At 44.7% G+C, this 27772-nt stretch overlaps 1 protein-coding gene across 7 annotated transcripts in view; it reads right to left on the bottom strand.

Moving 5' to 3' along the window:
* The window catches only part of FHOD3 (formin homology 2 domain containing 3), a 445553-nt gene that overhangs the window by 152583 nt on the left and 265198 nt on the right, over positions 1 to 27772 (bottom strand). For all 7 annotated transcript variants that reach the window (XM_036095752.2, XM_036095751.2, XM_036095756.2 and 4 more), the window contains exons 7-9: positions 19904 to 20015; positions 12663 to 12757; positions 6034 to 6177 (exon numbers count right to left, since the gene is read on the bottom strand). In XM_036095752.2, the coding sequence (XP_035951645.1) occupies positions 6034 to 6177; positions 12663 to 12757; positions 19904 to 20015 (351 nt within the window). The remainder of the gene's footprint in view (positions 1 to 6033; positions 6178 to 12662; positions 12758 to 19903; positions 20016 to 27772) is intronic.

Genomic DNA, 27772 nt, shown 5'->3' on the forward strand with positions numbered 1-27772 from the left:
TGTCAGGCTCCAGGCCACATTCAGTGGGGAGTCTGCTTGAGATTCTCTTTCTCCCTCTGCCTCTCCTCCCTGCATTCTCTCTCTCTCGCTCTTTCAAAATAAATAAATAAATCTTTAAAAATAAAAAGTATTGAGTTACAAACAGAAAAGCAGTGCAAATCATACCTAAGTCAAAATTATTACTTAAAAAACCCCAACAAAATGACAAACTACTTGTTTATCTAGAATTACAAAAATTATGAACTATCAAAGGGAAAATATCTACTGAAACAGAGGAAATCAAAAACATTCATAGGAGATTATTTATACATCTCTTTGCTAATCCATTTAAAATCCAAAAGAAATTAATGATTTCCTAGTAAAATATAATTTAGCGAAATTGATCCCAGAAAAGAGTTACCAAAGATTTCCTCCTGCCCTCTGCATGCGCGCGCATGCACACACACACACACACACACACACACACACACACACACACACTCTCTCTCTCTCTCTTTCTCTCTCACTCCTTCTCCTCCTCACACAGGTCCACACAATTCCCTAGAGGAATTCTATCAAATCATCAGAGAGGAGACAAATTTCTAAATAATTTTATAAAGCAAGAATAAAACTGATACTTAAACATAAAAAGTATGGCATACACACACAAAAAGGAAAGTACAAGAACACTCATGGCAACACTGTTTGTCATGGCAACAATACCACAAACCAACCAACATCCATTACCAGAACAGCGGGTAAATAGTCATACATTCACCAGCAGTGAAAATGAATAAATGAGAATGCCACACAATAACGTGGGTAGGTTTTTTGTTTTTTTAAGTAGGCTCCATGCCCAGCATGGAGCCCAGCACAGGGCTTGGGCTCACGACCCTGAGATCATGACCTGAGCTGAGATTAAGAGTCCGACACTTAACCAACTGAGCCACCCAGGTGCCCCGACATGGGTAGGTTTAAAAAAAATAAGCAAATGAGAAAACTATAAAAGGGTACAAATGATATATATCCCTTTTATAAAAAGTTTGAGAGCAGACATAATTAAACAGTATGTTGTTTAGGGATACAGACTAGGAGGAAGGAGTTAAAATAGCTGGGCTTTGACCTCTTCACTCCTTTTACAGAGCAATGCCTCTGGAGAAAGAAAAAAGGCAAGTGACTCTTTCTCATCTTTTGTTAAGGATGCCAATAACCAGACCACCTAATAAATAGCCTAATGATATTTGCTAAAATGAGAGCTCTTGTTTCTGGAATGCCCTTACCAGGATAGGACTGGCTAGGGATCGCCTGGCTGAGGATTACCTGTAGTAAATAAATGTAGATTTATGGGCTCGTGAGCCACGACTCTCTGAGCTATGTAGTAGAGATGTCTCATAATGGAATACTACTCACTGGGAAAGGGGACCTGTGATCCCCACTTGGAGACCTCGCCTCTTCTGGGCCAGAGAGCACACGTCTGATGCATGAAGACAAGACCTAAGACAGACCCTTCCCTGTTCCCTCTGCACCTCTATAGTCTGTATTCTTGAAATTATTAGCATAACTAGATTAGCACAGCTAGATAACAAGATGTCTGATTTGTCAACTGATTTGATAATCTGATCCTTTGTGTTAGCTCACAGAATAAGTGATTTTCAGGTAAAAGTATAAAGAAAGGAACAGTGCTGGGGGTTAGTGGGATGACACCAGGGAGGGCTACGAAGGACACTTCTGAGTTCCTGGTAATGTCCTAATTCTTAAATTCATGAGGGTATCAGTCAGGATTCTCCAGAGAAACTGAATAAATAGGATATGCATGGAGATTTACTATAAAGAATTGTCTCTAATGATTGTGAAGGCTAACAAGATCCAAGATCTGCAGTCCAAAGGCCTGAGAACCAATGGGGTTAGGCTCAGGTGGAGTTCAAAGGTAGTGGGCAACCTCTGTCCCAGCTCATTACCATCAGGCAGAGAGAATTTGTTCTACTCAGGCCTTCAACAGACTGGATAAGGCCTGCCCACACTGCAAGGGCAATCTTCCTTACTCAGTCTCCCAACTCAAATCTTCATCTCATCCAGAAACCCCCTCACAGACACACTTAGAATAATTTTTGACCAATTATCTGAGCACCTTGTGGCCCAGTCAAGTTGACACCTAAAATTAACCATCACAACAGGTAAAGAATTTGTTTTATTATTCTTTAAATAACACACAGATGCTGTATTTGTGAATGATGTGACCTTGATACTAAAGGTATGAAGCAAATGCAATTGGATAAAAGGAAGATGGTGAATACAGAACAACTTTTGAAAAGGCCGACGTAAAGGGGAAGAGAGAGATGGGGAGGTAGCTTGAGAGTCAGGCAGGCTGAAGGGAAGGTACAGCCTGAAACAGGAAGTTTCCTGGGGTAGGTATCCAGGCCACTTCTCAAAATTCTCTCCCAGTTGGCTCACTAATGGGAAATTCACCTGCATTATGCAGTCTTCTAATATACCTTGACTACATAGAATCCAAACTTGTATTCGTGTAACCCGTTGGTTGAGCAGAGAGTCTCAGAGATGGGAGTTCTGATTGGCGGGGAAGGGGCTAAGGTAAAAAGGTATCTGTACTGGGAAAAAATCCACCTTCCACCTTCATGTAAGTGAACTGTCTTTAGCTCCTTCCTTCTCCATCTAGTATTCTTATATTAACCTCTCATTTAGGAGCTGTAAGAATATACTCCTCCACCATCCATTGACTTCCCAATGTCACTTGCCAGTGATAATGAAACACAAAATGCAGAGCAGATAACTGGGGAAACTGAGGCTCAGCTGGAGAAGATGCCCAGAGCAGGGACACCAAGAGTTGGCCTGCTGGGTGGGGCTATGGGAAGCTTTAAGCTCTGATAACAAGTATCTCTGGTTCAGTTTCTTCTGATCCCTCCATAGAAAGATAATTCTGTTCTGTCCCTCAACTGTCACTTTTTATAACAATGACTTATAGCAAATAGTGAATTACACATCAGTATCTCCACTTCTACCCAGTAAAATCACAATGGAGCCTCTTAACTGGAAAATATCCCTCCAAGGACTCTAGCCATGCACAAAAAATCTATGAATAAAGCTGTCCATCATAACAGCATTTCTAATTGCAAAAAGTTTGGAAATAATCCAAATCTGAAAAAAAAGGAGTTTGGCTATATGTATTATGGTACATGCATACAGAATATTGTGTTCCTAATAAAATTAAGTTTTTGAAGATTTAATGATAAAAAAATGGCTCCAACATATTTACCAATAAAGATTCAGTACACAACACTGTATATAGACAATTATCTCCATAGTTAAGAACATACACCTATATATACAAAAAAGGCTAGAAAAATGGACCACAATGTTAACCGTGGTTAGTAATAAATCATGGGTGATTTTTTTTTCCTCTTACACTTACATATTCCTCAATAAGTACATATCATTTTTATAAGCGGAAAAAGGAAAGATTAAAAATATATATCACTGTGAATAAGACTGATCAGTTAGGTCAGAAGTGGAATAATACTGGGAAAAATATATTAAAATTTATATTTGATAAGGATCTAGTATCCAGAATATATAAAGAATTCTTACAACTCAAGAGTAACAAAACAATCCAATCTAAAAATGGGCAAAGGATCTCAACAGACATTTCTCCACAAAAAAAAAGAAAAAAAAAGAAAAATTGCCAATAGGCACATGGAAAGAGGCTCAACATTATTAGTCACTGGGGAAATGCAAATCATGACCAAAATGTGTACCACCTCACACCCACTGGGATGGCTATAATTTTTAAACAAGGACAATAATAAATGCTGAGGAAGATAAAGAGAAACTGGAACCCTCATTACACTGTTGGTAGGAAAATAAAAAGGTACAGCCTCTGTGGAAAATAGTCTGGCAGTCCCTCAAAGAGCTACACATCAAGTTACCATATGACCAGCAATTTTACTGTTAGATATATAGCCAAGAGAACTGAAAGTATATGTCCACACAGAAACTTGTACACAAATGTTCACAGCTGCATTATTCATAGCCGCCCCCAAAAATGGAAATAACCCAAAAGCCCATCCAGTGATGAAAAGATAAACAAAATGTTGTGTTATCAATGGAACATTAGCACAAAAAGGAACAAAGTAGATACATGCTTAAAACATGGATGAACCCTGAAAACATGTTAAGTGACAGATAGTCACAAAAGTCACATGTTGTATGGTCCCATTTATAGGAAATGTCTAGAAAAGGCAAATCCATAGCGAGATTAGATTAGTGTTTTGGGGGTATGTAGTATGCAGGGCAGGGAGAAATGGGAAGTGTCTGCTAACAGGTATGGGGTTTCTTTTTGGGATGATGAGTACATTCTGGACAACATCCTCAAGGATAGCCTAGTTCACACCACTATGATGTGTAAGCATGTGTCTAAAGTAATAAGCTTTCCCATTTAGTCATACACCCAAGTGGAATCAGAGCTCCAGATTCTGCCCCCTTCTGGCCGTGGAAGGAAACTGGGACAGTGAGGATCAGCAATAAAGAATGTGATTTGCTACTCATAAAATGTGCTCTAACCTTCAGAGTCCAGACAAGAGTCACATCAGATAAGTAACTTTAATAAGGGGGCATTTGACTTAAAACTAACCCACAGGTAACAGTTTGAACTCAAGTGAACAAGGCCACAAAGCCATGATGTGTAACCCAATCAAGGCCGCCTTCATGGATGTGCCATGGGTTGTGATGTGCAGGGCTCCATGCTCACACTGCTCTGTGCTTGCTTTAATACTCTTTGGCCAGCTTGAAATTCTTATTAATTTTATCTTTAAATTTGTGGGGGTTTTTTTCATTTATTTTTTTTAGAGAGAGCGAGAGCGAGCAAGCGAGGGAAGGAGCAGAGAGAGGGGGACAAGTAAACTCCATACTGAGTGCAGAGCCCAACATGGGGCTTGATCTCATGACCCTGAGATCACAACCTGAGCCGAAATCAAGAGTAGGACGCCTATCTGACTGAGCCACCCAGGTGCCCCTAAACTTATGTTTTATAAGTGCAGTCCAATGGGACAATGGAGCATGTGCATGAGTAGGGGAAGTAGATGCAATATGCATATGTGCCAATCCTTGCACACATTAGAAGAGGGCTGATGGATGCACAGTAGACGGGAGTTCGGTAAGAATCAAAATGAGTACAAGGTAAGTGTGTTCCCTTGTAACTAAGCAGAGGCATGGACAGCCCTGGAGCCCAAGACGCCTTCCATGCAAACCAAAACTGGCTTTGAATGCACAGAGATGGCAACCCAAGGGTCCTAGCATATCCTTTCTTACCTGGGTTACTCTGCTGTACTAGTCAACCACTTATGCTGAAATGACATAGAAAAGCTGGAAAGATAAGGCAGCCCACAGTTCCTTTTCCTTTCAGCCCTCCCTTACTCATCAGTCAATTGAAGGTAGAGTGTTAACAGAATGAACACATAGCAAGAAGTGAAGTAACAATAGAGTCCATCTTGTATGGTGTTTCCACTGTTCTGGCAGGGACAAAATACACAGGCCTGTAGGAGCTAGGAACTGGAAATGGCATAGGATTCTGCGTAGAAGTTAAATGCTCTTATATTTGCACTTTAAACTGACATTACATAAAGTAAAAATGCACGGTAAAATCTAGGCTAATATTTTAAAATTTTAATTATTTCCTTACAACGGCATTAAACAGCAAATAAAACACCGAGGCAAAAGAGACCGCAAAGGAAAGGGAGAAGCTGTGTGGTATCTTGAACAGTAAGCAAACAACCAAGTGTCTCCTCCAGCAGGGGTTCTCGCCTTTGAGTGAGCACCAGGAGCGCCTGGAGGCTTGCAGCTTGCAGCACGCAGACTGCTGTGCCCACTCTCAGAGTTTCTGATTCAGGAGGTCTGGGGAGGGGGTAGCCCAGAACCCATGTTTTGTAAACTCCCAGGTGTTGTGGACGCTGCTACCCCACACTCAGAACCACCCGTCTCGAATGTGTTCACCTCAGCCTCTGACAAGCTACACGATGCCATCAAGAAAGTACCTGCTGTTACCTCGTAAATGTTCAGTTGCTCCACCAAGTCCAGGTCGGTCCCTTTCTTGTTCAAGTGCCGCTGGGACACGGCCGCAATGCCCAGTTCTTCCAGGCAGTCCACCACATCGTAGAAGCTGTCTTGGTCTGGCAATCCCGACAGAGTCTGAAGAAAGAACAGGACACGAACATGTTTTAGGGAACTGTCTCAAGGATCTCAAAGCATTTTTTTGCAGGGTGGCCGGTGGCCAGGATTATAACTATATGGGACAAACCAAGACAGATGACCAGATCATTGGAGAAAAACTCCTTTAGTGTGGTAAGCAGAATGCACCCCAAGAGCCCACCCCTGGTATAGAGGTTCTGTATAATCCCTTCCCCTTGAGTCTAAGCAGGACACTCCCATCATTGAATTACATCACATGGCAAAGGTGAAGGGATTTTACAGATATTCAAGACCCAAATCAGCTGATTTTGAGTTAATCACAGGGAAGATTATCCTTGGTGGGCCAGACCTAATCAGGTGGGCCATTTAAAAGCAGGTTTAGGCATTTCCAGAGCTCAGAGACTAGGAGAGAGATTCTCCTGTGGGCCCCAAAGAAGCAGCAAGCCACCATGAGTTCTCCAGCTGCAAGGAAATGAGCTCTGCCAACAAACACAAAAGCTTGGAAGAGGATCCCAAGCCTCAGACCAGATTCCAGTCCTGGTCGACACCTTGACTACAGCTTTGTGAGCCTCTGAGCAGAGGACCCAGCTAGGCAGTGCCTGGAGCCTGTCCCATGGAAACTGTGTTGTTTTAAGCTGCTAAATTTGTGGTAATTTGTTACATGGCAATAGAAAACTAACATGCTCAGTGATTAGAAACTCCTGTTAGGATCAGTCTACCAAACAGCTGAAGTTGTAACAATGTAATGATTCTTTTTTCTTTCAATTTGGTAGGCCTTCCCCTGGGTCTATGAAATTTAGGAAAACGTGAGAAATTTCAAAGCAGCAACCAAGAGACAAAAAGATAACCCAAGGTGTGAGAAAAGCTGACTTCTCTTTGAATTCTGTGTCTCTTAAAAGAAGGTTGATCTCTCAGACAGGGCTTCTGCTCAGAACTGGAGGGACCCTCGAGGTGATTTACTGCAAGCCCTTATCTCCTGAGTCGGGGAGATGAGGCCTGGGGAGTGAAGGGGTTTGCCTGAGGGAACAAGAAGTTCCTGCAGACCTGGGGCAGAAGCCTCGCCTCTCACACACTCATGCTTTTGCACAAATTATTCTGGCCTGGAATTCCAAACACAGGTCTTTACTCCCTATTTCATTGCCTTTGTACTTCCAAAAGCCCTACATATAGATTTCAAAATTATTCTGAACTCGGAAGAGAAGAGACCAACACTGTCTTAAGAACATTCACAGCACCAACTTTTCCAATGCTTCTATTTGGGGGCTATTAATAATTGGAAAGAATGTCTATTCATAACCCAAATAATGGCTTTTTCCTTTCAATGCTGAACAAAGAGGACACAACTTATTGCTATTGAGATCAGAAAGGAGTGAAAAATAACAGGGATGGGATAACTTAATTATTCAGGGGCCACCAGCAAGGACCCAGAACAGGAGGCTGTGAACCAGTCAGACTCCGTAATAAACAGGTGCTCACCCCTAAGGGGCCAAGTGCAAAAGAACACGCCAGAGCCTGCAGGTGCCAGGTAAAGCAGCATCTCTGCATTAGCGGACAACAGTCCCCTGAGTGGTCCCTGGCTCCTGACCGAAGCGAACAAGTATGCAGCCTTTCAAAGAATCTTATCATCAGAACAATCCATCTTCTGGTTTTAGTGAAAATCCTTGAACCTGTTGAAAGATGAGGAAAAGAAAACGGGACCCCAAAGCCAGGGCAGGGCTGGTGAATGGAGGTGCCCTGACTGGGGCCTCTGCCAAATTCTCCATTTGAGGAACCTAGGTGAGTTGACATTTAGTGTTGGATTTAAAACTTCCTACTCAACTGTGTGGGGGCCACGATGAGCCACAGAGGGGCCTCCTCACCTCTTCTTTCCCTTTGCTTTTTCTTTCCTCTTTTCCCTGCTGAGAGTCAACTGCAGTTCTTACCAAAGTTTCCAGGGGGTTAAATTCCAGGACCTAATTCCCATTGCCTTAGCAAGCCCAACCATGATGGGCAGGGGGGAGTTTCTATTAATTAAACCATTAGGTTCAAAGAACTGAACAGACTCAGGGAGACTTGCTCAATAATAGGTCCAAAAGCCAGGGTATTAAGAGGTCATCTGTCATTTCCACCATGAAAATTTGGGCTGGAGCCAAGCCCACGTACACCCCCTTCCATGTGTAGCTGCAGGGGAGATGGCCTTTTGCCACCAACAAATACAGGTGCTTTTCTCCAGTTGCAGGGGAAGAGGACTCTCCATCCTAGAAACACATTCACCTATTTTCAGCTGATTCTCTAACGTGCTCAGCAAATGTGCCATGCCCCCACCACTCCCTGGGTCCTGTCCTCCCAGTTCTACCCTGACACCTCACGGCTAAACTGCCTCCTTCTGGCAAAGGTGGCAGCTACCCCCGAGAAGTCTGTGAGGCAAACATCTCCTGACGCCTTCACTTTCAGATGACACTCATGACCCGCCCCCCCTTCCTGCTTTCTCTCAGACCTCGTCTTGCCAGGACTGGTGACACGTCAATCTTCACAAGCATCTCTCCCAGGGAGAAATTTCTGTCCTAAAAGACATTTTCTTTCCCTCTCCTGGGTTCTCACTGATTGCATCAAATCTTTCTTATAGGATGCAACCAGTGTGGCAAATGCCTGCACACAAATTTTCAGAGCAACATTATTTGTGAAATCCAAAAGCTGTAAAAACCCATCTCCTTCAATGGGAGGATCCACTGTGGTGTAGCTATGTAACAGAATACGACGCAGCAGCAGAAAGGAACACCATTAATACCTTCAGTAACAGATCAGCCTCAAAGGCATTATGCTGAGTGAGAGAAGCCAGCCTCAAAGGGTCACCTCTACCCTGTATGGGTCTATTCGACACTGATGAAATGACAAAACTATAGTGCTAGAGAATGGTTGTCAGGGGTAGGAAGAGGGAATCAGGAGATCACTATAAATGGCTAACATGAGGGAGATTTGGGGGAAGATGGGAATGTTCTATATCCTAACTCTGAAGGTTATGCATAGCTATACAAGTTTTACAACCGACACAGCTGAGTTTTTTTTTTTTTTTTTTAACAAGTTTCTGGGATGGTAATTAACAAATGAAATGTAAAAACAAAGGCAAATACTCAGCATGAATCCCATCCAGGTTACTTACCCCCCTTCCCTGAAAGCTCCAAGCCAGCCTCACAATAACAGTAATACCTGTTGTGACTCATGCCCTCTCATCTGCCTCTTCCTATTCTATAAGGTGGTCAGTACCTGAGCCTCTCAAAGTGGGGGGTTCCCACTGAGGGGATTTCAGCTGGATCAAGACAGTGCATCATAGAACGTCAGCTTGCAGGATGAGAAATGGTTAGTTTCTGATGTTCCTTCAGATCTGACAACACAGGGTCAGGGGTTAGGAGCAGGAATGGGGGGGGATTAGTCTGGCTCTTGGAAACCCCCCATTAATGTCCCTGTTTAACAGAGAGAGCAAATGCCAGTCTCAGAACCCTAAGCAGGCTAAAATGTAGCATGCTTGTTTTGTCATAAAAATGTTCATATTTCGAATTCCATGTTATTGGTCCATCTTTCATTTTGTTGAAAGAAAGCTTAGACAAGCAATATAATAATTGCCCAGATTTCAGAGTCTGAATTTTTTCCAGACCCATATTAACATTTCAATTTATTTTTTTCTTTGTTTGGGATCTCAGGAGATTTTACTCACTGGGGCAATAAACAGGCCTAACATTCACCAAAGGAAAACAAACCCAGGGTGAGTGCCAGTCGTTTATCTGACCTTTTTTGAGAAAAGGATGACATTTGGAGTAACGTCCACAGGACCTTCCTCGACTTCCCCTGAGCCAGAACTAATAAAAGATGAGACAGAACTGCCAGAAGAGGAAGAGTAAGCGAGGAATTCCTGGACATTAAATGCCATCTGATGCCAAGGAGAATGTGACACGCGCTGGGTCCTTGCCAGTGAGTGGCAGCAGACTGCCCACACACACCCGTGGACGCTGCGGGGACCATCAGAACCGCCCAGCGCGGCCTCCACCAATAGGATGGGTAGCATTACAATGGAAAACCCCAGGCAAGAGGGAAAAATCCATTTTTGCTGAAGTCCACGGTTTCCAAAAAAATGTCACTGACTGAAAACGACAGGAAATAGATGACCTTAATCTTAAAAAGCAACAACAGAAAATTGCTTTAAAATTGCAAGGTAAAATCAACTCACAAAGACATCTGAAAACATAAATAGAATTCTTAGGGTTATCCTACAGAAAAGTACTGCCCATCCCTCACCAGGACTGTAGAAGAATTTCGTGGGTCCTCATCAACAGATGGCATTTCATTAAAAAGCAATCCTGCCAATGAGACCCGGGGGGAAAATGTGTGTTGTTTTACTATATATTTCTTTTCATCTTAAGAGCTTTAATGTCCTTATGTTTCCACTGGGTTCTTAATATATTGAGGATTGTATAATTTTCTGCCCTATTGTTTGCAATTTCCCAATTTGCCACTTGCCCTTAGCATTTGTTTGTGGTTTTCATTTTACAAATAAGATCCTTTTATAGTTTTATGCAGTGAAACATTTTAAAAGTCCTTCCCTTTGGATTCTTTTTAACAGGTTTGATGAGTAACATACTCTTCACCTACCAGAGACAAATTAATCTTCACCTCTACTTCGCGTTTTTCTACTGTCTGATGTGTTACGCTGAACTCTAACCCGTCTGAAATTCATTTCAGTATCTGTCAAAGGACGTATTTGTTTATTTCCATTTAGCACACCCCCGTCCGCAATCATGAATGACGCTAAGCCATCCCTACTGACAGCAGTCCTAGGGGGAGTTGTCCTGTGCAGTGAGGTCTGTCTCAGAGGTCCTCTGCCCCCATCATCTGTCTGCTGAGGAAAGAGCCAGGACCGCATTGTTTTAATCCTTAGAGTTTGCACAACCGTTTAATATCTAGTAGAAATTACTTCTCATAATGCTTTGTACTAATGTGTCCCCAGTCCATCAGGGGAAATGTTTCTCTAGTTGTACCTCATGAAGAGATTCTGAAGCTTCTCTGAAGAACCACCCATCACTGCAATTGGTACTGTAGGCCTATGCCCAGCCACCTGCGGAGGAAAGGCAGGACCATGGGGTGGTTACTGTGATTCCTGAGGTCTAGGGCAGAGCCATCTGAAGGACATACCCCCCTTCAACTGCAGTTTCAAGGAGAAAAGGACTCCGGTCCCAAGAGTGGGCTGTCCCAGGGCAGCATGGGGTCAGCACCCTCTCCAGGGAAGGATCCTTAAGACAACTACTGCCCTCCCAGCTGGTGACCAGGAGGGATGGGCTGGGAGGGAGGAGAGCACAAGGGTGATATCACCTTCATAAGAGGAGGATGGGACCCGCCCCCAGCAGTCAGAATTCAATAAGCAGTGGAACAAGAGTGCCTTCATTTCTCCTGGACTGTAAGCTATTTTCTTAGGGTAAAACTTGCGGATTTATATTCTTTTTAAAAAAATTATTTGAGAGAGAGAGGAAAAGAGCAAGCACACATGAGCAAGGGGAGGGCAGAGGGAGAAGGAGAGAGGGGGAGAGGGAGAGAGAGAGAGAGAGAGAGAGAGAATCTTAAGTAGACTTTGTGCTGAGCATGGAGCCCGACACGGGGCTCGATCCCATGACTGTGAGACCATGACCTGAGCAGAAACCAAGAGTCGGATCTTTAACTGACTGAGCCTCCCAGGAGCCCCAAAACTTGCTAAATTATATTCTTAAGGAAAAATGTTTTTAAGGGGACATCCTGATCGGAAAAGTAATCATAAAATTCTCACTCTCATCTCTCTGGTTTTGCTGGAAAAGACCAAAGCCGAGAAAGCACACAGACACTCCCAGGCCTGCACACGTATGTGCACCAGCATGCATACACACACACACACCATTTCCTCCTGCAAACAACAACATTGTAGCCATGGTTCCAGCCACCATCATGGGGGTCCTAGGTGATGTGGCTCTTCCTCAGAGGGCAACTGTAGATTTTCACCTTGTATTAGTTCCCTGGGGCTGCCGTAACAATGTACCACAAACTGGGTGGCTTAAGCCAGCCAAAATGTACTTCCTCACGGTTTGGGAGACGAGAAGTCTGACAGCAAAGTGTCAGCGGGGCCATGCTCTGTCTGAAGGCTCTAGAGGAGGATCCTTCTCTGCCTCATCCTACATTGGCTGTTGGCAATCCTTGGCATTCCTTGGCTAACAGATGTATCACTCCAATCTCTGCCTCTGTCTTCACACAGCTGTCTTCCTCATATACATGTGCATACATCATCTGCCCTGTGTGTCTCTTTTCCTCTTCTTCTAAGGACACCAGTCATGTGGGATTACGGCCCACCTTAATGACCTCATCTTATCTTGATTATATCTGTGAAGACCCTATTTCTAAATTAGGTCACATTCACAGATATTCATAGCACTTAAGACTTCAACATATCTGTTAAGGGGACATAATTCAACCCTTAACGATCATCAACCAACCTTGTTCACTAAAGTCATCGCATAAACCAGCAGCTCTGTGTCGACCCCATCTTTTTCCTCCAGGATTTCCATGATATTTGACCAGGGTTTGACTCCTAGGAGTAAAGAAAAAATCATTAGGAACAACAAGTCAATGCTTCTTATCCAACTCATATCACAGTTTATCCAAAGATTTATCACCCAACGATGGCAGTGTCTTTCAGTCACCAAATTTCAAAGCGTAACACTATCCTTAGGGTGGACTTCAACATGCTTCTAATTTGGCAATAATAAGCCACGTCATTCTCATCCACTTGAAAATGTATACTCTCTATTGTCAGCATGGCTATAGATTCGCTTGAAAGTTCCCTTTATATTAAATCTGTAATTTGAAAAAATCCATTCATGTGCATTTCGCTCTCTGAGCATGGAAACACTTGATAAATACTCTCTGTATGTCCACCAGCATGTTATGCTCTGATCTCCTGCAAGGAAGGGGGATGTGGGAGATCTTTACATTCACTCAAACAGTAGACTCCAAGAAATACCAGTGAAACCTCTGTTAGCAAACATTTCAAGAACAGAGGTATATTACCTCTATTCAATCCAGGCACAAATACTGTTTAAGTATCAACAGGGTACAAAGAACCGGGTTCTTGGTGAAGACAGGGCAGGAAAACCCAGCACATTCAGGACTGCCATGCCAAGGCCAAGGTCACAAAGGGGATACAAAACCTGGACACGATTTCCTACGTCTGAGATAAACATTTGAAGTGAAATATTGCCTCTCCCTTGGCATGGCAGAATGGACATGAAGCTCCTTCCTGCTCTCTCTATAAAGATCTCAAAGGGACAGTGCTTATTTTTGCTAATAAGAGTAAATTCTGAAATACTGTAAAATCAGTGGCTTCCAAATGCAGGTTCTTGAATGAGTTATGTCAGAGCTGATCTGCTGGCCTTGAGAACAAAGCTCCCCAAGGACCGCAGTGATCTCGTTCTTATTTCCTTGTTCTTAGCACAGTGTCTGGCACATAACAGGTCTGAATAGTAAGCGGAGATCTTTGAGAGGGCATAAAGTGGGTTAAGCTGGAAGTTTTTTAAGATTCATTTATTTGAGTGAGAGAGAGAGTGTACAAGAAGGCGGAGAGGGAGAGGCAGAAGCAGACTCCCGCTGAGCCAGGAGCCCGAGGTGGGGCTCGATCTTAGGACCTGGAGATCATGACCGGAGCCTAAGGCAGACGCCCAACCATCTAAGCCACCCAGGTACCCAGGCTGGAGCACTTTTAAAAGAGCCAGAGGACAAATGCACACAGTAAGAGAAGGAAGGAGGTCAGGAGAATTTTAAAAACGAACAGGGACCTACTATATGATGTTAAGAAAACACATATAGTTTAATATAGAGGTCTGCGGGCTCTCCTAGCTAGCAAACAGAAAGCCTCTCCTTGGGCAAAATTGCCCAGTTGGTCAGAACCAGGCAAGCTTCTCTAACCATTTCTAACTCCAAACACAAACACAGGACCCTTTGCCTGCTAACTGCTGACATATCTCCTGGCTGATATTTACCATCAAACTGTTCTGAAATCCACACCTGTTCTTCAAACCCCAGCAAAGTAACTCTTTCTGCCCTCATGACAGTCAATGTGGTCAATAGATCTTGAGTCTCACTGTCAGGTGCAGTTCGAGCACTCCAATACTTCTGCTGTGTTTAGGACAAGCGCAACTGGTATTATTCACACTCCGCACCCAACCTCAGCATAAAACACAGGTTCTAGTGGGTTACCCACATATGGTTACAAGGGAGACTGCAGGAGATAACGCTGAAAAGCATTTCCAACGGTGCTAATGGGCCCAGACAGCTTTCTGGTTGCATACTTTGGAGCCAAAGATGCCAAACAGGGCCTGGGGAAGGAAAGGCCAAGAAGCAAAGGTGGGTTTTCCTGAGAGCGGGAAGTGTAGCCAGACCATCTCCTCTCTCTCACAGACATACTCGTGTGCACACCATTTAATCCTTTATAATGAACACACTCAAACACTGGCTTAATTTAATTGAAAAATGTGTTCTTCAGCTGTGATATCTGATTACCTTTTAAAGATTTCAAAGCCGGGAAACTTGCATATATTCCTACACTGTTGAGATGAATGTTTACTCTTCTTTGATTGTTTTGGGGCCAGAAAATGGGAAACATCTAAAAGCAAGAAGGTGAAGGGGAGGAAACAGTTTGGTGCAAAACAGCCTTGGCAGCGCTCAAGCTGGCCCATGGGAAGCACCAGCTGCCCAACTTGCCCAGGAGCTGCACCTGCTGCAACTAAATGGTCCAGGTCAACCCACCCCCCAACCTCCGCTTGCTCCATACAGTGTGTGTGAATCCGTGTGTGTGTGTAGGGGGGTGGGTCCTGTATTAGAATCATAAACCACATGATCTGACGCCCCAAAGAACTGGAATGAACAGGGGCTCAGGAAATGCATCTACATAGGAGTGACCGTGTCAACCTTGGAGAATCCCGGGAGGTGTCAGGGAGATAATGCACTTTGTCTTTTTGCCCCAGCGCTCATGAAGTACATGAGGAGACAATAATTTCCTTAATCATGACCTTCTGTCTCCAGCTCCACCCCCAGACACTGGCTCTGTGAGTAGAGGCTCCACGAGAGCCCGTTTTTCCTCTGATGTTTCAAGCACATAGTTGGCATTTAAATATTTATTGAATAAATGAGTTTTGTATGAAAAATACTTGGCAGTGTCCAGTACATAACAGGCACTTGAATGTCAGTAGCTGTAATTGTCATGGTGGCGGGTGGCGGTGGTGACACCCACGCTTACCCAACCGGCTTCTACACGCTCCCAGGCAGGTCCCCTCTTCCCGCCAAACCGCAGGGCCTCTCTCTCAACCCAGAAGAAGCAAGCGCACCAGACAGGACTCAATGCGTTCTCCCTCTGACCTTCCTCCTAGGTCTCTGTGGTAACTGCTCCCCTCCAAAGAAAGATATTTAGCCCAAGGCCTCGTACACGGGGTGATCTAACACTCCATCAGAAGGGCAGCATGTTTCATGTCTTTCTACGTGACTGTCAAACGCACTTATGCATGCTTCTGCTATAGATAACCATGGAAACAGAGCTGGAGTTTCATCACCTAACTTCCACCATGCTCTGGGAGCGCTGCACAGATCACTATATCCTCGAGCAGAAGTCAGAGACGGGATGGCTTCAAAGGATGGCTGGATTTGTCTCCCCTGTCTATCATGTGTGATCAACACGTTTAGGAATGATGTCAGAGCTCATTACCTCACATCCCAGTGAAAATGGAACTTCTCCAAAAGCAGTGCTGACCCCAAAAGCACTTGCTGACCCAAGTGCTGACTCAAGATTTATGACTGAAATTTCAAAATAAATTCCCCAGTCTGGTCACCCGCCCACCCTCTCTCTGAGGGGCAGACCCATACTGTCAGTGGGAAGGGCACCTTTCCAGGGGAGCAGAGGGTTCGGTTCTCAACCAGTTTCCTGCCAACCCCCACAGGGACAGTCTCAATGAAAGGGAGCCTCTGTTGATGGCAAGATGACAGAGCCAGGCCCTCTCACAGGTGCCTGTCCACACTCACAGCCTTTCTCTCTTCCTGGCACACCCTGGCCACCAGAATGGGAAAGTGACCCGAAGACGCCAGGAAAGAGGTGACCGAGCAGGAGCTTGGGTACTGTGCCACTCTCAGGACACTAGTGCCAGTCAACCTCTCCATTCCAGCCCCTGAGCAAACGGGCCGACCGCCTGGCTCAAAGGGGGCATATTTCATGTTACTTAATTCATAGTTATTAGTCCCTATGATGGACTTAGAGCCCTGAGCTTCTATCCCTGCTCCACTCCGCCCAGCTGGCCCACTCCTGGCAAAAGGGCAAACCATCCACACTCACAGACCGCACCCTTCTGGGTAAGCCCTGCGCTGCCTGCGTGGTCTTTATAAAGCAACCAGACCAATCTGTTCTGGACTCATCCGCTGTAGGTGGTGGTCATTTTAGAGGACTCCTACCTTATTTGTTGGTTTTCTTTGCTGATTGTTTAAACCTGACAGTTTTCATCATCCAAAAGAATTCCTTTCTATTAAAAAAAAAAACAAAACCCCGGGGCACCTGGGTGGCTCAGTCGTTAAGCGTCTGCCTTCGGCTCAGGTCATGATCCCAGGGTACTGGGATCAAGCCCCACATCGGGCTCCTTGCTTAGCGGGGAGTCTGCTTCTCCCTCTCCCACTCCCCCTGCTTGTGTTCCTTCTCTCACTGTGTCTCTCTCTGTCAAATAAATAAATAAATAATCTTTAAAAAAAAAAAAAAAAAACCCAGTCTATACTTCAGCATGCCCATTCTCTACCCTAGCCCACAGAGGAATGGATCTGAAGCCATTATGAGGAGTAAAATTTATGGCTTATTTATAAACTTGTACACCAACGGACATGCTCTGTTGGCCCTCAGTCACCTCTGGCACCTCTCTCTAGCCCTTCACCCAGCTGAGAGGGAAATGAAGAGCTGCTTCTAAACCGGCCAGGTGGAAACCCACCTGGGCGTCACGGTGCCCTCTGCAGAGCACCATGACATATTTAGATGTTTAATTCCATCATAGGGCTCAGGAACAATTTAGCAGTAAAATAGGATGATGTTATATGTATGCATTATAAAATCACGGCCAAGACCACACATGTCCACAGAGAAACATGCTATTGAACCACATGATAGGCTATGTCTGAGTTTTTCCATTAGTGCTGCTTTTTATTCAGCTGCCTAGCTCTCAGTAGCAGACAGATGCAGTAGCTGCCAAGAAGTTAAGAAATTTTATAGGCAAAGCCATCAAGTTGAGAAAACAATCCATTAGCTACCTTTTTTTTTTTTTTTTTTTAACAAATTGGGAAAAGATGGCCATCGTTTTGTCTTGGGAGAAACACTGAAGATGGCAGAGAGCCTCTGGCTGAGCTGGTCGATGGAGTCTCAGATGTGGGTACCAAGTCCTGGGTTATCTCAGGATCACTCCTCTAACCAACCCCCCCACCAAAAAAAACCCAAAAAAACACACCCTTTATAGACTGTGAAGTCCAAGGAAGGAGATTCTAAACTCCCAACTCAATAAGCCAAAGGAAGACCCCAAGGCCGTGAGAAGGCTTATCCCTTAAATGCAGCCCCCATGAGAAGGGCCCATGGGTTACCCGAAATTTAGGACAGGAAAACAAGAAGTCCATCAACTGTCCTCAAGTAATCCCCAGAGTTGGGGGATGGAGTATGACCCCTCCAAGGACCAATAAAATGGTCTGCCTCTCTGTCTTCCCATATACTCACCTTTGGCCCTAAACTTCATTAATTGGCCTTGGAAACACAAACCCTGGTTTCTGAGGAACTGGCTGTCTTCATTAAGGATTCTCAGCTGGCCCCATAATCTGCTCTTGGCCATAAGAGATTTAAAATGTGGCACCAGATGGAAACATGCTGTGGTAGAAAGAAACACACAGGCCTGCCCTGGTCTGCGATCCATCTTCCAGATTCAAGGCCCCTGTCCACACACGAGGGGGTGTCTCTCTCACAACTCTCCACCCCTCAGGCACAAGCCTAGAGTTACCTCCAGCCTGCGATCCACCATGCCTGGTGCTGACATCTGCCTGTGCATTCATGGGCAATGTATGAGAGCTCAATTTATGGCCCAGGGTGGCTTTCATTAACTTACATGCAAACTGTCGAAGTAACTAGTGAGCTACTTTCTTTCACCTTTGGATTCAGCACTAGAAGGTGGGTCTCAGAGCAATGCTGAGTCAGAGATACAAATGGTTTGAATCAAAGAATGCTATCTAGGCCCCTTGTTTTTGACAGTTGTATCTGGGCTGCTTTGTGCCTAAGCAAGAAACACATACATGAAACTGTAAGGAAATATACCAATATACCAACCTGTTAACAGTTATTTCTGTCTGCTGAGATTAGAGGTGATTTGTTATGGTCTTCCTTTATACTTTTTTCCCAAATTTTCTACAGAGTATTAGTGTTATAAAAAGAAAAAAAAAATGTTATCAAGTTTTGGTTCTTCTTTGGGTCTTTGTGGGGAGGATAGTGGTAATGATAATATCCTACTGGAGAACAAACCCCTAAATTTTTTTAAAAGGACAAAACCAAAAGCTCCTAACATTTTAGCTTCAGGCTTCACAATATTATAGGGGCCACAGCATGTTACACACTAAACCAAATCCAAAGGCCTGTATGGAAGGCCTGCCTGCCGTGGGCCAGCTAGGCGCTGGGACACCAAGAGGAGACCCAAAGACCCTGCCGCCCTCCAGCGGGGCACACGCTCGTGGGAAGCATCAATGACAACAACACAGCAGAGAAGGGGACATACAGGGCTCGGAGTGCATGTGATTGACCCAAGCTAGGGAAGGGGCAGTGCAGGCCAGGTGGGAGGTGGGGGTGGCAGGTGGACAGGGGCTGGATGGTGAAGGGTCAGTTGCAGGGCTTGGACCTAATTCTGTAGGCACTGGGAAGCCACCGGCAGGGAACCAATGTGACCAAATTTGTGTTTCAGAAGAATCGGCCGATAGCAGAGGTGAGGGTAGCACTTTGAGGAGGTGAGTGATGCCAGGTGACAGATGGAGAGGGCCCCCAGTAGAGGGGTATGAGATTGGAGGGAAGGAAGGGAGAACATTCAAGGAACACCTAAGGGTCAGAGCCAATAAAGCGTGTGTGAGAGGAGTAGAGAAAAGAGCCACAGTGACCGGGACAAAATGGGAAAGGGGAGAAGGAGCTAGTTCTCTGGGTTCAGTGGAGGGGGCTGGGGACAGGGCATAAACGTAAGCTCAGGGTCTGACCTGACCTGGGTAAGCCTATGAGTGCTGTTCTTTGCACTGTTTTTGTTTTTGTTTTTGTAAGATTTTATTTATTTATTTGACAGAGAGAGACACAGCGAGAGAGGGAACACAAGCAGGGGGAGTGGGAGAGGGAGAAGCAGGCTCCCCGCTGAGCAGGGAGCCTGATGCGGGGCTCGATCCCAGGACCCTGAGATCATGAGCTGAGCCGAAGGCAGACACTTAACAACTGAGCCACCCAGGCGCCCCTGTTCTTTGCGCTGTTAAACCATGTTCCATCCCTGATCTTTGTGTACTTACAATTCTAAAAAATAAGTTTCCAACAGCAGGGAGTCCGCACAAAGGGAATTCTGTTCATTCTCAATTCTGTTTCGACCGTGTTAAAAACGGGAGCCCCCCTCCAGCAGACATGTCCACCTTGCTGTAATAGTGGGTGCGGACTGCTTACCCCTTTTTGTGTCCACAGCAGAGACAGCCTGGATCAGAAGAGGTGCATTTGACTCGGAGTACTCCACAAAGACGAGCAGCAGCTTCAGGGCTGTCTTCACCACCAGCCGGAACTACCCAGAAAAGAGAAAAGCATCATGCAGCTGTGGACAGTCTGCGTGCACCTGAAGACAGGCTGGCCCCCGTGCTTGCTTTGGCCTGGGGAGCTCTTCTCCGTGAGTACACAGATTCCTTTGCCGGATGCCTCAGAAGCAGGAATTAGTATTATCTCCATTGCACAGATCAGGAAACTGAGGCTCTGACTATGCCGCCCACAGCCAGAAATAGAACCAGATTTCGAACCCAGGGCCTCTGGCTCCAGAGCTCACACCCTGTCATCTCTCAACAAACAAGGTAGCACTTGCCACGTCGGTTGCTTCATTTATCCAGACTAGAGCACTATGAGGTAGGAACCATCACAATTCTCGTTTTTCCAGTAAGGAAGCAAGCACAGCAAGGTAAAGGACTTGCCCAAAGCCACACCACTGAGCTGAGGCAAGCAGGAATCTGAACCAAGCCCCATCCTGCTGGGCCCAGGGCACAGCATTTGTGAGGAGCCACCCATAGCCCAGGGGCCTTCCGTCACACAGGCCACAGGTTACCCACCCAGAGAAATTCCCAAGCCTCCCAGCTGAAGCTTCGCCAGCCCTGGGGGCTACCTGTGTAGGGGGTGGTTTTCAGGTCACCTCCCGCCCCATCCCCCCAGATGCTGCTGCTGCAACTCATTACCCATAGTCTCCCTTCCCGGAGTCCCGCCTTCCAAGAACCCCCTTCTAAAGGAACTCACCCACCGACTCTCTCCTGGAAATGGGTTCAAATCACGCATCTAGGAAATAAGGAGCCTGCTCTGGGCTACCATCCCAGCCCCAGCCATTTGCTTGGCAATGCCCTGCCCCCATAGACAGTAACACTTCCAAGGGGAGGGGGGCTGATCTGCATCGTGTCCTGTCTGCAGGACCCAGAACTGCATTTGGTATGGAGTGAGCCCTGCGATGTTTGCTCACTGAATGAATGAACCAGTTAATGACCAGTCAATGCACGACCCCTTGACTCCATCACCTTGGTTATGCAGAATCAGCTCCAGGTTCTCCATTTGCAGCCCAAGGAAAGACCCAGGCCCTCCCGGAGGCAAGAGCTCACATCAAAATACTAGGGACACATGTAGATTTCACAAGGAACTTGGAGCATCGTGCACCCCACTGTGAATAGTATCAAAACATCACCCATATCAAGTCATTTCCCCAAAGTCATGCGAACACCCGACCCCCTTGCCCTTTCTCCTCTGGCATACTTCCCTAGTAAACTCTCTTCTCCTTGACTCCACATCTCTCTCCAGCCAGTGCCTTGGTTCTCAGCTCCCCTTTATAGGAAGACTTCTCAAAAGGATTGCCACACTCCCTGCCTCTACTTCCTCACTTCCCACGGACTCTTCAACCCAATCTGATAGGGCTTCTATCACCATCGTGCAAATTAAATTTCTCCTGTTAGGGTTGTCAATGGCCTCCACGTTGTCAAATCCAATGGTTGCTTCTCTGCTCACTGAAACTCCCAACAGCACATGACACAATTGCTCCCTCCAAGAACAGTTCCCTGTCACCATGGCTGACCCCATTCTCCGACCTGAGCGGCCACTTCTTTGCTGGCTCCTTCTAGGGTACTCAACCTTTAGGTGGGGGAAGGCCTTAGAGTTCACTGCTGCATTTTTTCCTTCTCTTACCATACACTCTCTCTAGGTAAGTCCATCCAGTCTCTTGGTTTTAAATTCTATCTATGACTCAATGCTAACTGTTGCACCCCAGGCCTGACCAAACTCCTGGGCTCTGACACCCACCTGACCCCTGACATTGCTACTCATATGCTAACAAGCACCTCAAATTCAGGTGGCCAGAAGAGAACCCTTGATCTCACATGGTCTCATTCCATCCCACCTACCATCCCAGCCTGTTCCCTCCACTCCCCATGTCAGCGCAAGGTCCCGCCACACACTGAGTGGCCAGTGGGGTCACCCTGCACTTTTCTCACCGGGGCCCCTCCACAATCATACTGAGGACAAGCAGTGCGTTGGGCTTCCGTCCTCACCGTTATGTCCTCACCACCCTGAAAATGGAATTCTTTAGAGGGCTCTAAACTCTTCAGAGGGTTTTTACCTGCATAACTTGAGTCCTGCATTCAGTCCTCTGCTCCCATACTAGAACAGACTGAATTCCAGAGTATTTTTTTCAACCACAAGGTTGGGGGCAGAAGGGGAAAGCAAGGCATAATGAACTGCTCTATCTTTGTATGTTTAGAACTGTAGACAGTTCTTCAAGTAAATAAAACAACCTAGCAAGCCCAGGCAACTTCCTCAGTGGGAGGACTACTATTAAGTAGATTAAGCCTTCTCAGTGCCTTCCTGTACAAGATCCTGGCTGGTGCCCACCCCACTCCTCCCATGAGCTGGTCTCAGTGCCGGGGGGGGGGGGGTGGGCCCTTGTGCCCCTCTCATTAAGGTTCTTCCTGAGCATCTCTGTGGTCACAAGATCTTGGGCAACACAGTCCCAGGGACCCAGAACCCCCTAGCCATTCTCCCTCATGAGGCTAATTTAAAAAAAAACAAATCCATGGTTTTCTAGCAAAGTCTTTTTTTATTGGTCTCAACATGTCTATTCATGTCTGCTTCTCCTTTGTTGTAAAGGCTCTGTTTGGAGCTCTTTTGGCATTGTATTTTTATTAAAAAAAAAAAAAATCCCAAACTCTTCTGATTCATGATTTTAGGCTTCTATTGAGCTTAAGTTTACATTTATGTGTGTTTAGAAGCCTTACTATGTGAAATTAACAAACATGTTCAATAGTTAAACTACTTTAGAGAAAAGGGCAGAATGTGAATTTATGGAAATGCATGATACTAATTGCAAGCATGTCCTAACTAATCACCAAGTATGTCCAGCAGGACTCCTCCCCAGAAATACCTTATTAGCATTACTGTAGAGACTTGAAAGTAATAAAAGCACATTACTTTAGAAGGTTTCTACATCAACCCTGATTTATCCAGAAATCATTTAATTTGATGCCCACAAGTATCTGGAATGCAGTCAAAACCCTCCAAAGCCTTGGAACAGCCACAGCGGAGGCCACACACCCATTCCTCCAAGTCTAAACACGCTGCTCATCACAAAGCTCTTAAAAATCCACCCTTGGTGCCATTGCACTGATCTGAGACACATTCTAATAGGAAGGGCAAAGGAGGTTGCCAGCCCATGTCCACCGGGAAGGGACAAACCACAGGACAGCAAAAGACCAGAGACGCAGGCACGGTGTGGCAGCAAGAGCAAGGACCACAAATGAGGGAGCTGGGGGCAAGCTACACGGGGGCCAGCACACACACTACAGCCCGGCTCCGCCGCTGAAGGCTCCTCCAGGGGACAAGGCAGTGTCCCTCCCATGTGAACTGTTGGATTTTCAGCTCTGCCTGGTGCTGCCTCATGTTCTGATGACAGGTTTCACTGCAATGATTTACAGGCTCAAACATACGCCCAAATGGGAACCAAACTATATTTGTGATTCATGTAGTCTACACCAAAGGAAAGTCAGTAAGAATTGATTCTCATTCTGAAGGTACATCAATCTCATGAGAAGGGAGAGCGACCAGTCATAAAGGAGTACAGGGCAAAAAGGAGTCAGTCTCAGAAGCAGTGGTGCAAAGCCAAGTGGGCAAATTCCTCACATCTGGAGACTTCTGAGTGGCCACCTGCTAAGGCCACTGCAGAAGAAATACTGAACCTGGATGGTGGTGCAATAGCTGACCCCGTTTAAGGTCCCTCCCATTCCAAGAGGCTGTGCTGCTTCTTTCGACAAGATCGAGGCCTTTCCAGATGCACAGCACCCAACAGGGTTCTGTGAGGGGATAACAAAGCCATGGTCCTGACTTCACAGACATGGTCATCTCGCTGCTGAGAGAGGACTGAGAATACCTCCACACTCCACAACTGAGTGTTCTCTGTACTAGAAGACCTCAGAGCCAGGTTGCTGAGGACAGAGAGCACTTGCCAGAAGACAGCCCTGACAGTGGGGAGGGAGAGTCAATAGAAACGGCTTGCAGCTGATCCAGCTGCCTGTGGGTTTCCATGGAAGAGAAAAACTGGGTGACAGCCTTTGGGTTCGTGCTCCCACAAATAATCCCACTTCCTTAGGGCTAGAGGAAACACACCGGGGGTCTAGAGTCAGCCCTTGAGCTACACGTTCCCTGCCTTTTATATAATTACATTCTAGGGAATACTAGTATTCTATTTTAACACTAGTCCATTATAATAAATTATGCTTTATATTGCTTTAAACCATGTAGCTAAATCACAGTATTTAACAGGACTCTGAGACAACCCCTTTGTTATGAGGGAAGGACAAGAACACGCAGCCAGCTGTGAATTGTGTTTCTCTTAAGTATTTAGCACGCTTTGGGGGCCACTGGGCTGAGCTTTACTTTCTGCTTCAACTATCATTTTGCACTCCATTCTTACTCAGCATAAAAGAGAGGCCATCAGCCTTCAGAGGAACAGAGATGCCTTTTGACGGAGGGATGTAATGTTTGTCGGGTCAAGCCTCAGTCCAGGGATTGAGCCTCCAGATTCCATAAACAACTTGGGGATCCAATGTGGCCTCCATGCCAGGGAGGCTGAGGCTGAGGGAGAGGTGGCAGGATACCATCAACATAGCACTTTGCCTTTTTTTTTTTTTCTTTTCTGGGCCAACCCACAGAAAGAGCATGGTGTCAACTGGTACAGAACCCGGGTATCTGGGTTTTAGATAAAATGCAAGTACCAGATGTATGGAAAAGGAATAAAAGCCAGTTTCTCAATAATCTTGCACATTAGAGCAAACTGGAACTGCCTTCATGTTTTATTGTACTTAGAGAAACACAAGAACTATACTTAGAAGGTCAAATATGCTGCTTATTAAGTAGAAATAAAAGTATTCCAAAAAAAAATCTCCAAATTCCTACTCTTCTAAAAATTCAACAACCATAAAAAGAAAACAATTTCCAAACCTCAGGATTTAAATTACAAAGGAAGTTAGAAAAACATGCTTCATTCTATTTGTTTCATTTTCCACTAAAAAAGCATAAATATATGTTCTAGAAGTGGATGCTGGTTATTAAAGCTGAATTAGAAATTGGTAAGGTAACTGACTTATAAAGCTTTGCCGCTTTATATAATAAACAATATACTGAGTATTTTAACAACAACAAAGAGCCAAGTGACTAAAGACAGTTACTTTTAAGACCTTCTCATTTTAACGCTTTATTTCAATGACATACCCTTAAGCTCAGAATTCCTGAGCGAGCAGCTCAGAACGGGCCCTAAAGCATTTGTAACTGCTTATCAAACAGTCCAACAGATACCTCAGACCCTGAATCTATCCCATTTTAAGATACTGTCTGCAAAATGAGATGGGTCTGGTCAGAAATCAAGTGTGGGCCCAAACAGATGACCTGAGTACAGAACTCTGGGCTATGGCTTTGCAGGTATCTGGCATGGGGTGGGGCGAGATGCATGGAGACCAGGGTTGGCACACCTGCCAGGACAGGAAGTGACCTGCACCAAAGCCATGAGCTATGGCCTCAGGGCCTGATGGCCGACCTGCTTATGACCTAATGGAATTTGCAAAAAGGGAACCAAACTATATTTGCGATTCATGTAGTAGCCAAGTGTGAGTCTGGGAACCACTTCAGGATTTCCTAGTTAGTGGAGAGGAAATCTTGCAGGATGGAACATACAGCAGAGTATCCAGAAATACTTAAATATCAAAATAATTTTCAAAATGCTACAGATGAACATTTTCTTTCCATTGAGATAAAATTCTGGGGTTCAGCAAGAGGTTTTCTTTAGAGAACAATGGATAAAAGTGGGCAAGGCCAGAAGATACCCACTTTGCTAACTTTCTTTTAGGATATTCCATGTAATTATGAGGAGTTGGATGATAACAGGTAACACAGATCCACTCTGTTGTTATTAACTAAGGAAGAGCAAAAACTCGGCACTAAAATACTGCCTTAAAGAACACCCTGGTAATATTTACAAAATGAAGGCGAGAAATCAACAGGGTTGGGTCCTTGTCCAGTTAGTGACATCCCCATTCTCAGATGCAAAGTCTCATGTTCTAGAAGGCTGCCCAACTTGTCACATGACTCATTTCTGAAGAAAGTCAAAGGAAAACACAAAGGCCAATCTGACTCTTTCTACTGTACTATGGGGAGCCCCATCTTTCCCTCTGATGCAAAAACTTAAGCCTTGGGGAAATGAGACAAATATGCTCTTGTGAGCTATAACCAAGGTTAAAGAACTTTCCTAAGCAAATAATCAGCCCTGGAAACGCAACAGAGGACAACTAAGCCTGAGGAATGGTGAATACGAATTGAAAATGTGAACAGGGCGGAAGGGTCAAAGCCCCACCCCCTGCCCCTGTTTCATGGGGATCTTGCCTATGTAAACTAGGAAGCTACTATTCTGTTTATCAACAAGCCTCTTGAGAGTTATGGTTCCTACCACAAATCAGCTCCCTGAAGCGGATCATCTCAGAGTGGATTGAAGAAGTTGCTGTCCAGCCCTAAGGCTGGAGACCCATTCTGGACCATAGGGTCCTCTCAGCATACCAGCTCCCATTAGGTCTGGCTCAAATCTCTGGTCTCTCCCCTTGACATCCTCCTAAAATAATAACGAGTGAAACTATTTCTTCTCTTTTTTTTTTTTTCTTTTTCTTCCACTGAGATTATCCTCATATGGGGTGTCCAAGCAATCACACAGGTGAGAATTCGTTTTCTGGCTGTATGTAGCCAAGTAACCATCAAGACAGTGATAACCCTTTGTACCCATCATCCCTTTAACACAAATATTACTTGAACATGCCATTAAAACTTGCATAATTTTTTAAATCTTAAAAATGAAACACTGAAAATATGGAAAAATATTCAAACACCACGTCATTCACTATGTTTTCATGAAGTTAGTAACAAAGCTCTTTAAATCGAAACAATTCTATTAATATGAGAAAAGTCAAATGAATTACAGTCCATTTCTATGACTATTACATAGGTTTTAATATGTTTTACTGTAATAACACAGGAAAATGCTTGTAATATAGAGTTAACTATGTAAGAAAGATTCCAAAGATGAGAGGAAAATGTACAATGTTAATGTTTAAATCTATATAGAAGTATTTCAGGTGATTTTGACTTTTTTTGTATTTCTAAAGTTTTATGCAAAGAGAATATTACTCTTTTGATCATAAAAAAAATCAGTGAAAGTTTTAAAAACCCCAAGTCCCCAACCCTGTTATCAAGAAACTAAGCAATCAACAGAACCAGATTTAACTCAATGTTGCAATTCTCTAATTCACAATGTTCAGTATGTTAACTCTGGTGGAAAAGGTGGACAATGTGCATGAACAGATGAGAAATTTCAGGGGAGGGAAACTAGAAAGGGTCAGATGGAAATGTTAGAAATAAAAAGCATTGTAAAAGAGATGAAGAATGTATTTCACAAGTTCATCAGGAAGACTCGAATAGCTGGGCAAAGAATCAGGTAACTTGATAAGTCAACAGAAATTGCCCAAAATGCAACAGAGGAAAAGAGAGTGAATCAGTTTTAACCATGCAAAACATATCTTTATGCAACATTTTAAAGCCTAAAACTTTCCCTTCCTGGACAGAAGTTAGATGCAAGAACATCTTAACAAGCATCCTACTGAAGGTAAAAGGATTCTAATGAAGGCACACAATCACCATTTCCTCAAGTGAGGATCCAAAGACGCAGACATTAAAAACCTTGGAAAATTATGTACCTCAAACAATGGTACATAG

Source organism: Halichoerus grypus, chromosome 13, assembly GCF_964656455.1.
Source record: "Halichoerus grypus chromosome 13, mHalGry1.hap1.1, whole genome shotgun sequence".
NCBI lineage: Eukaryota > Metazoa > Chordata > Mammalia > Carnivora > Phocidae > Halichoerus > Halichoerus grypus.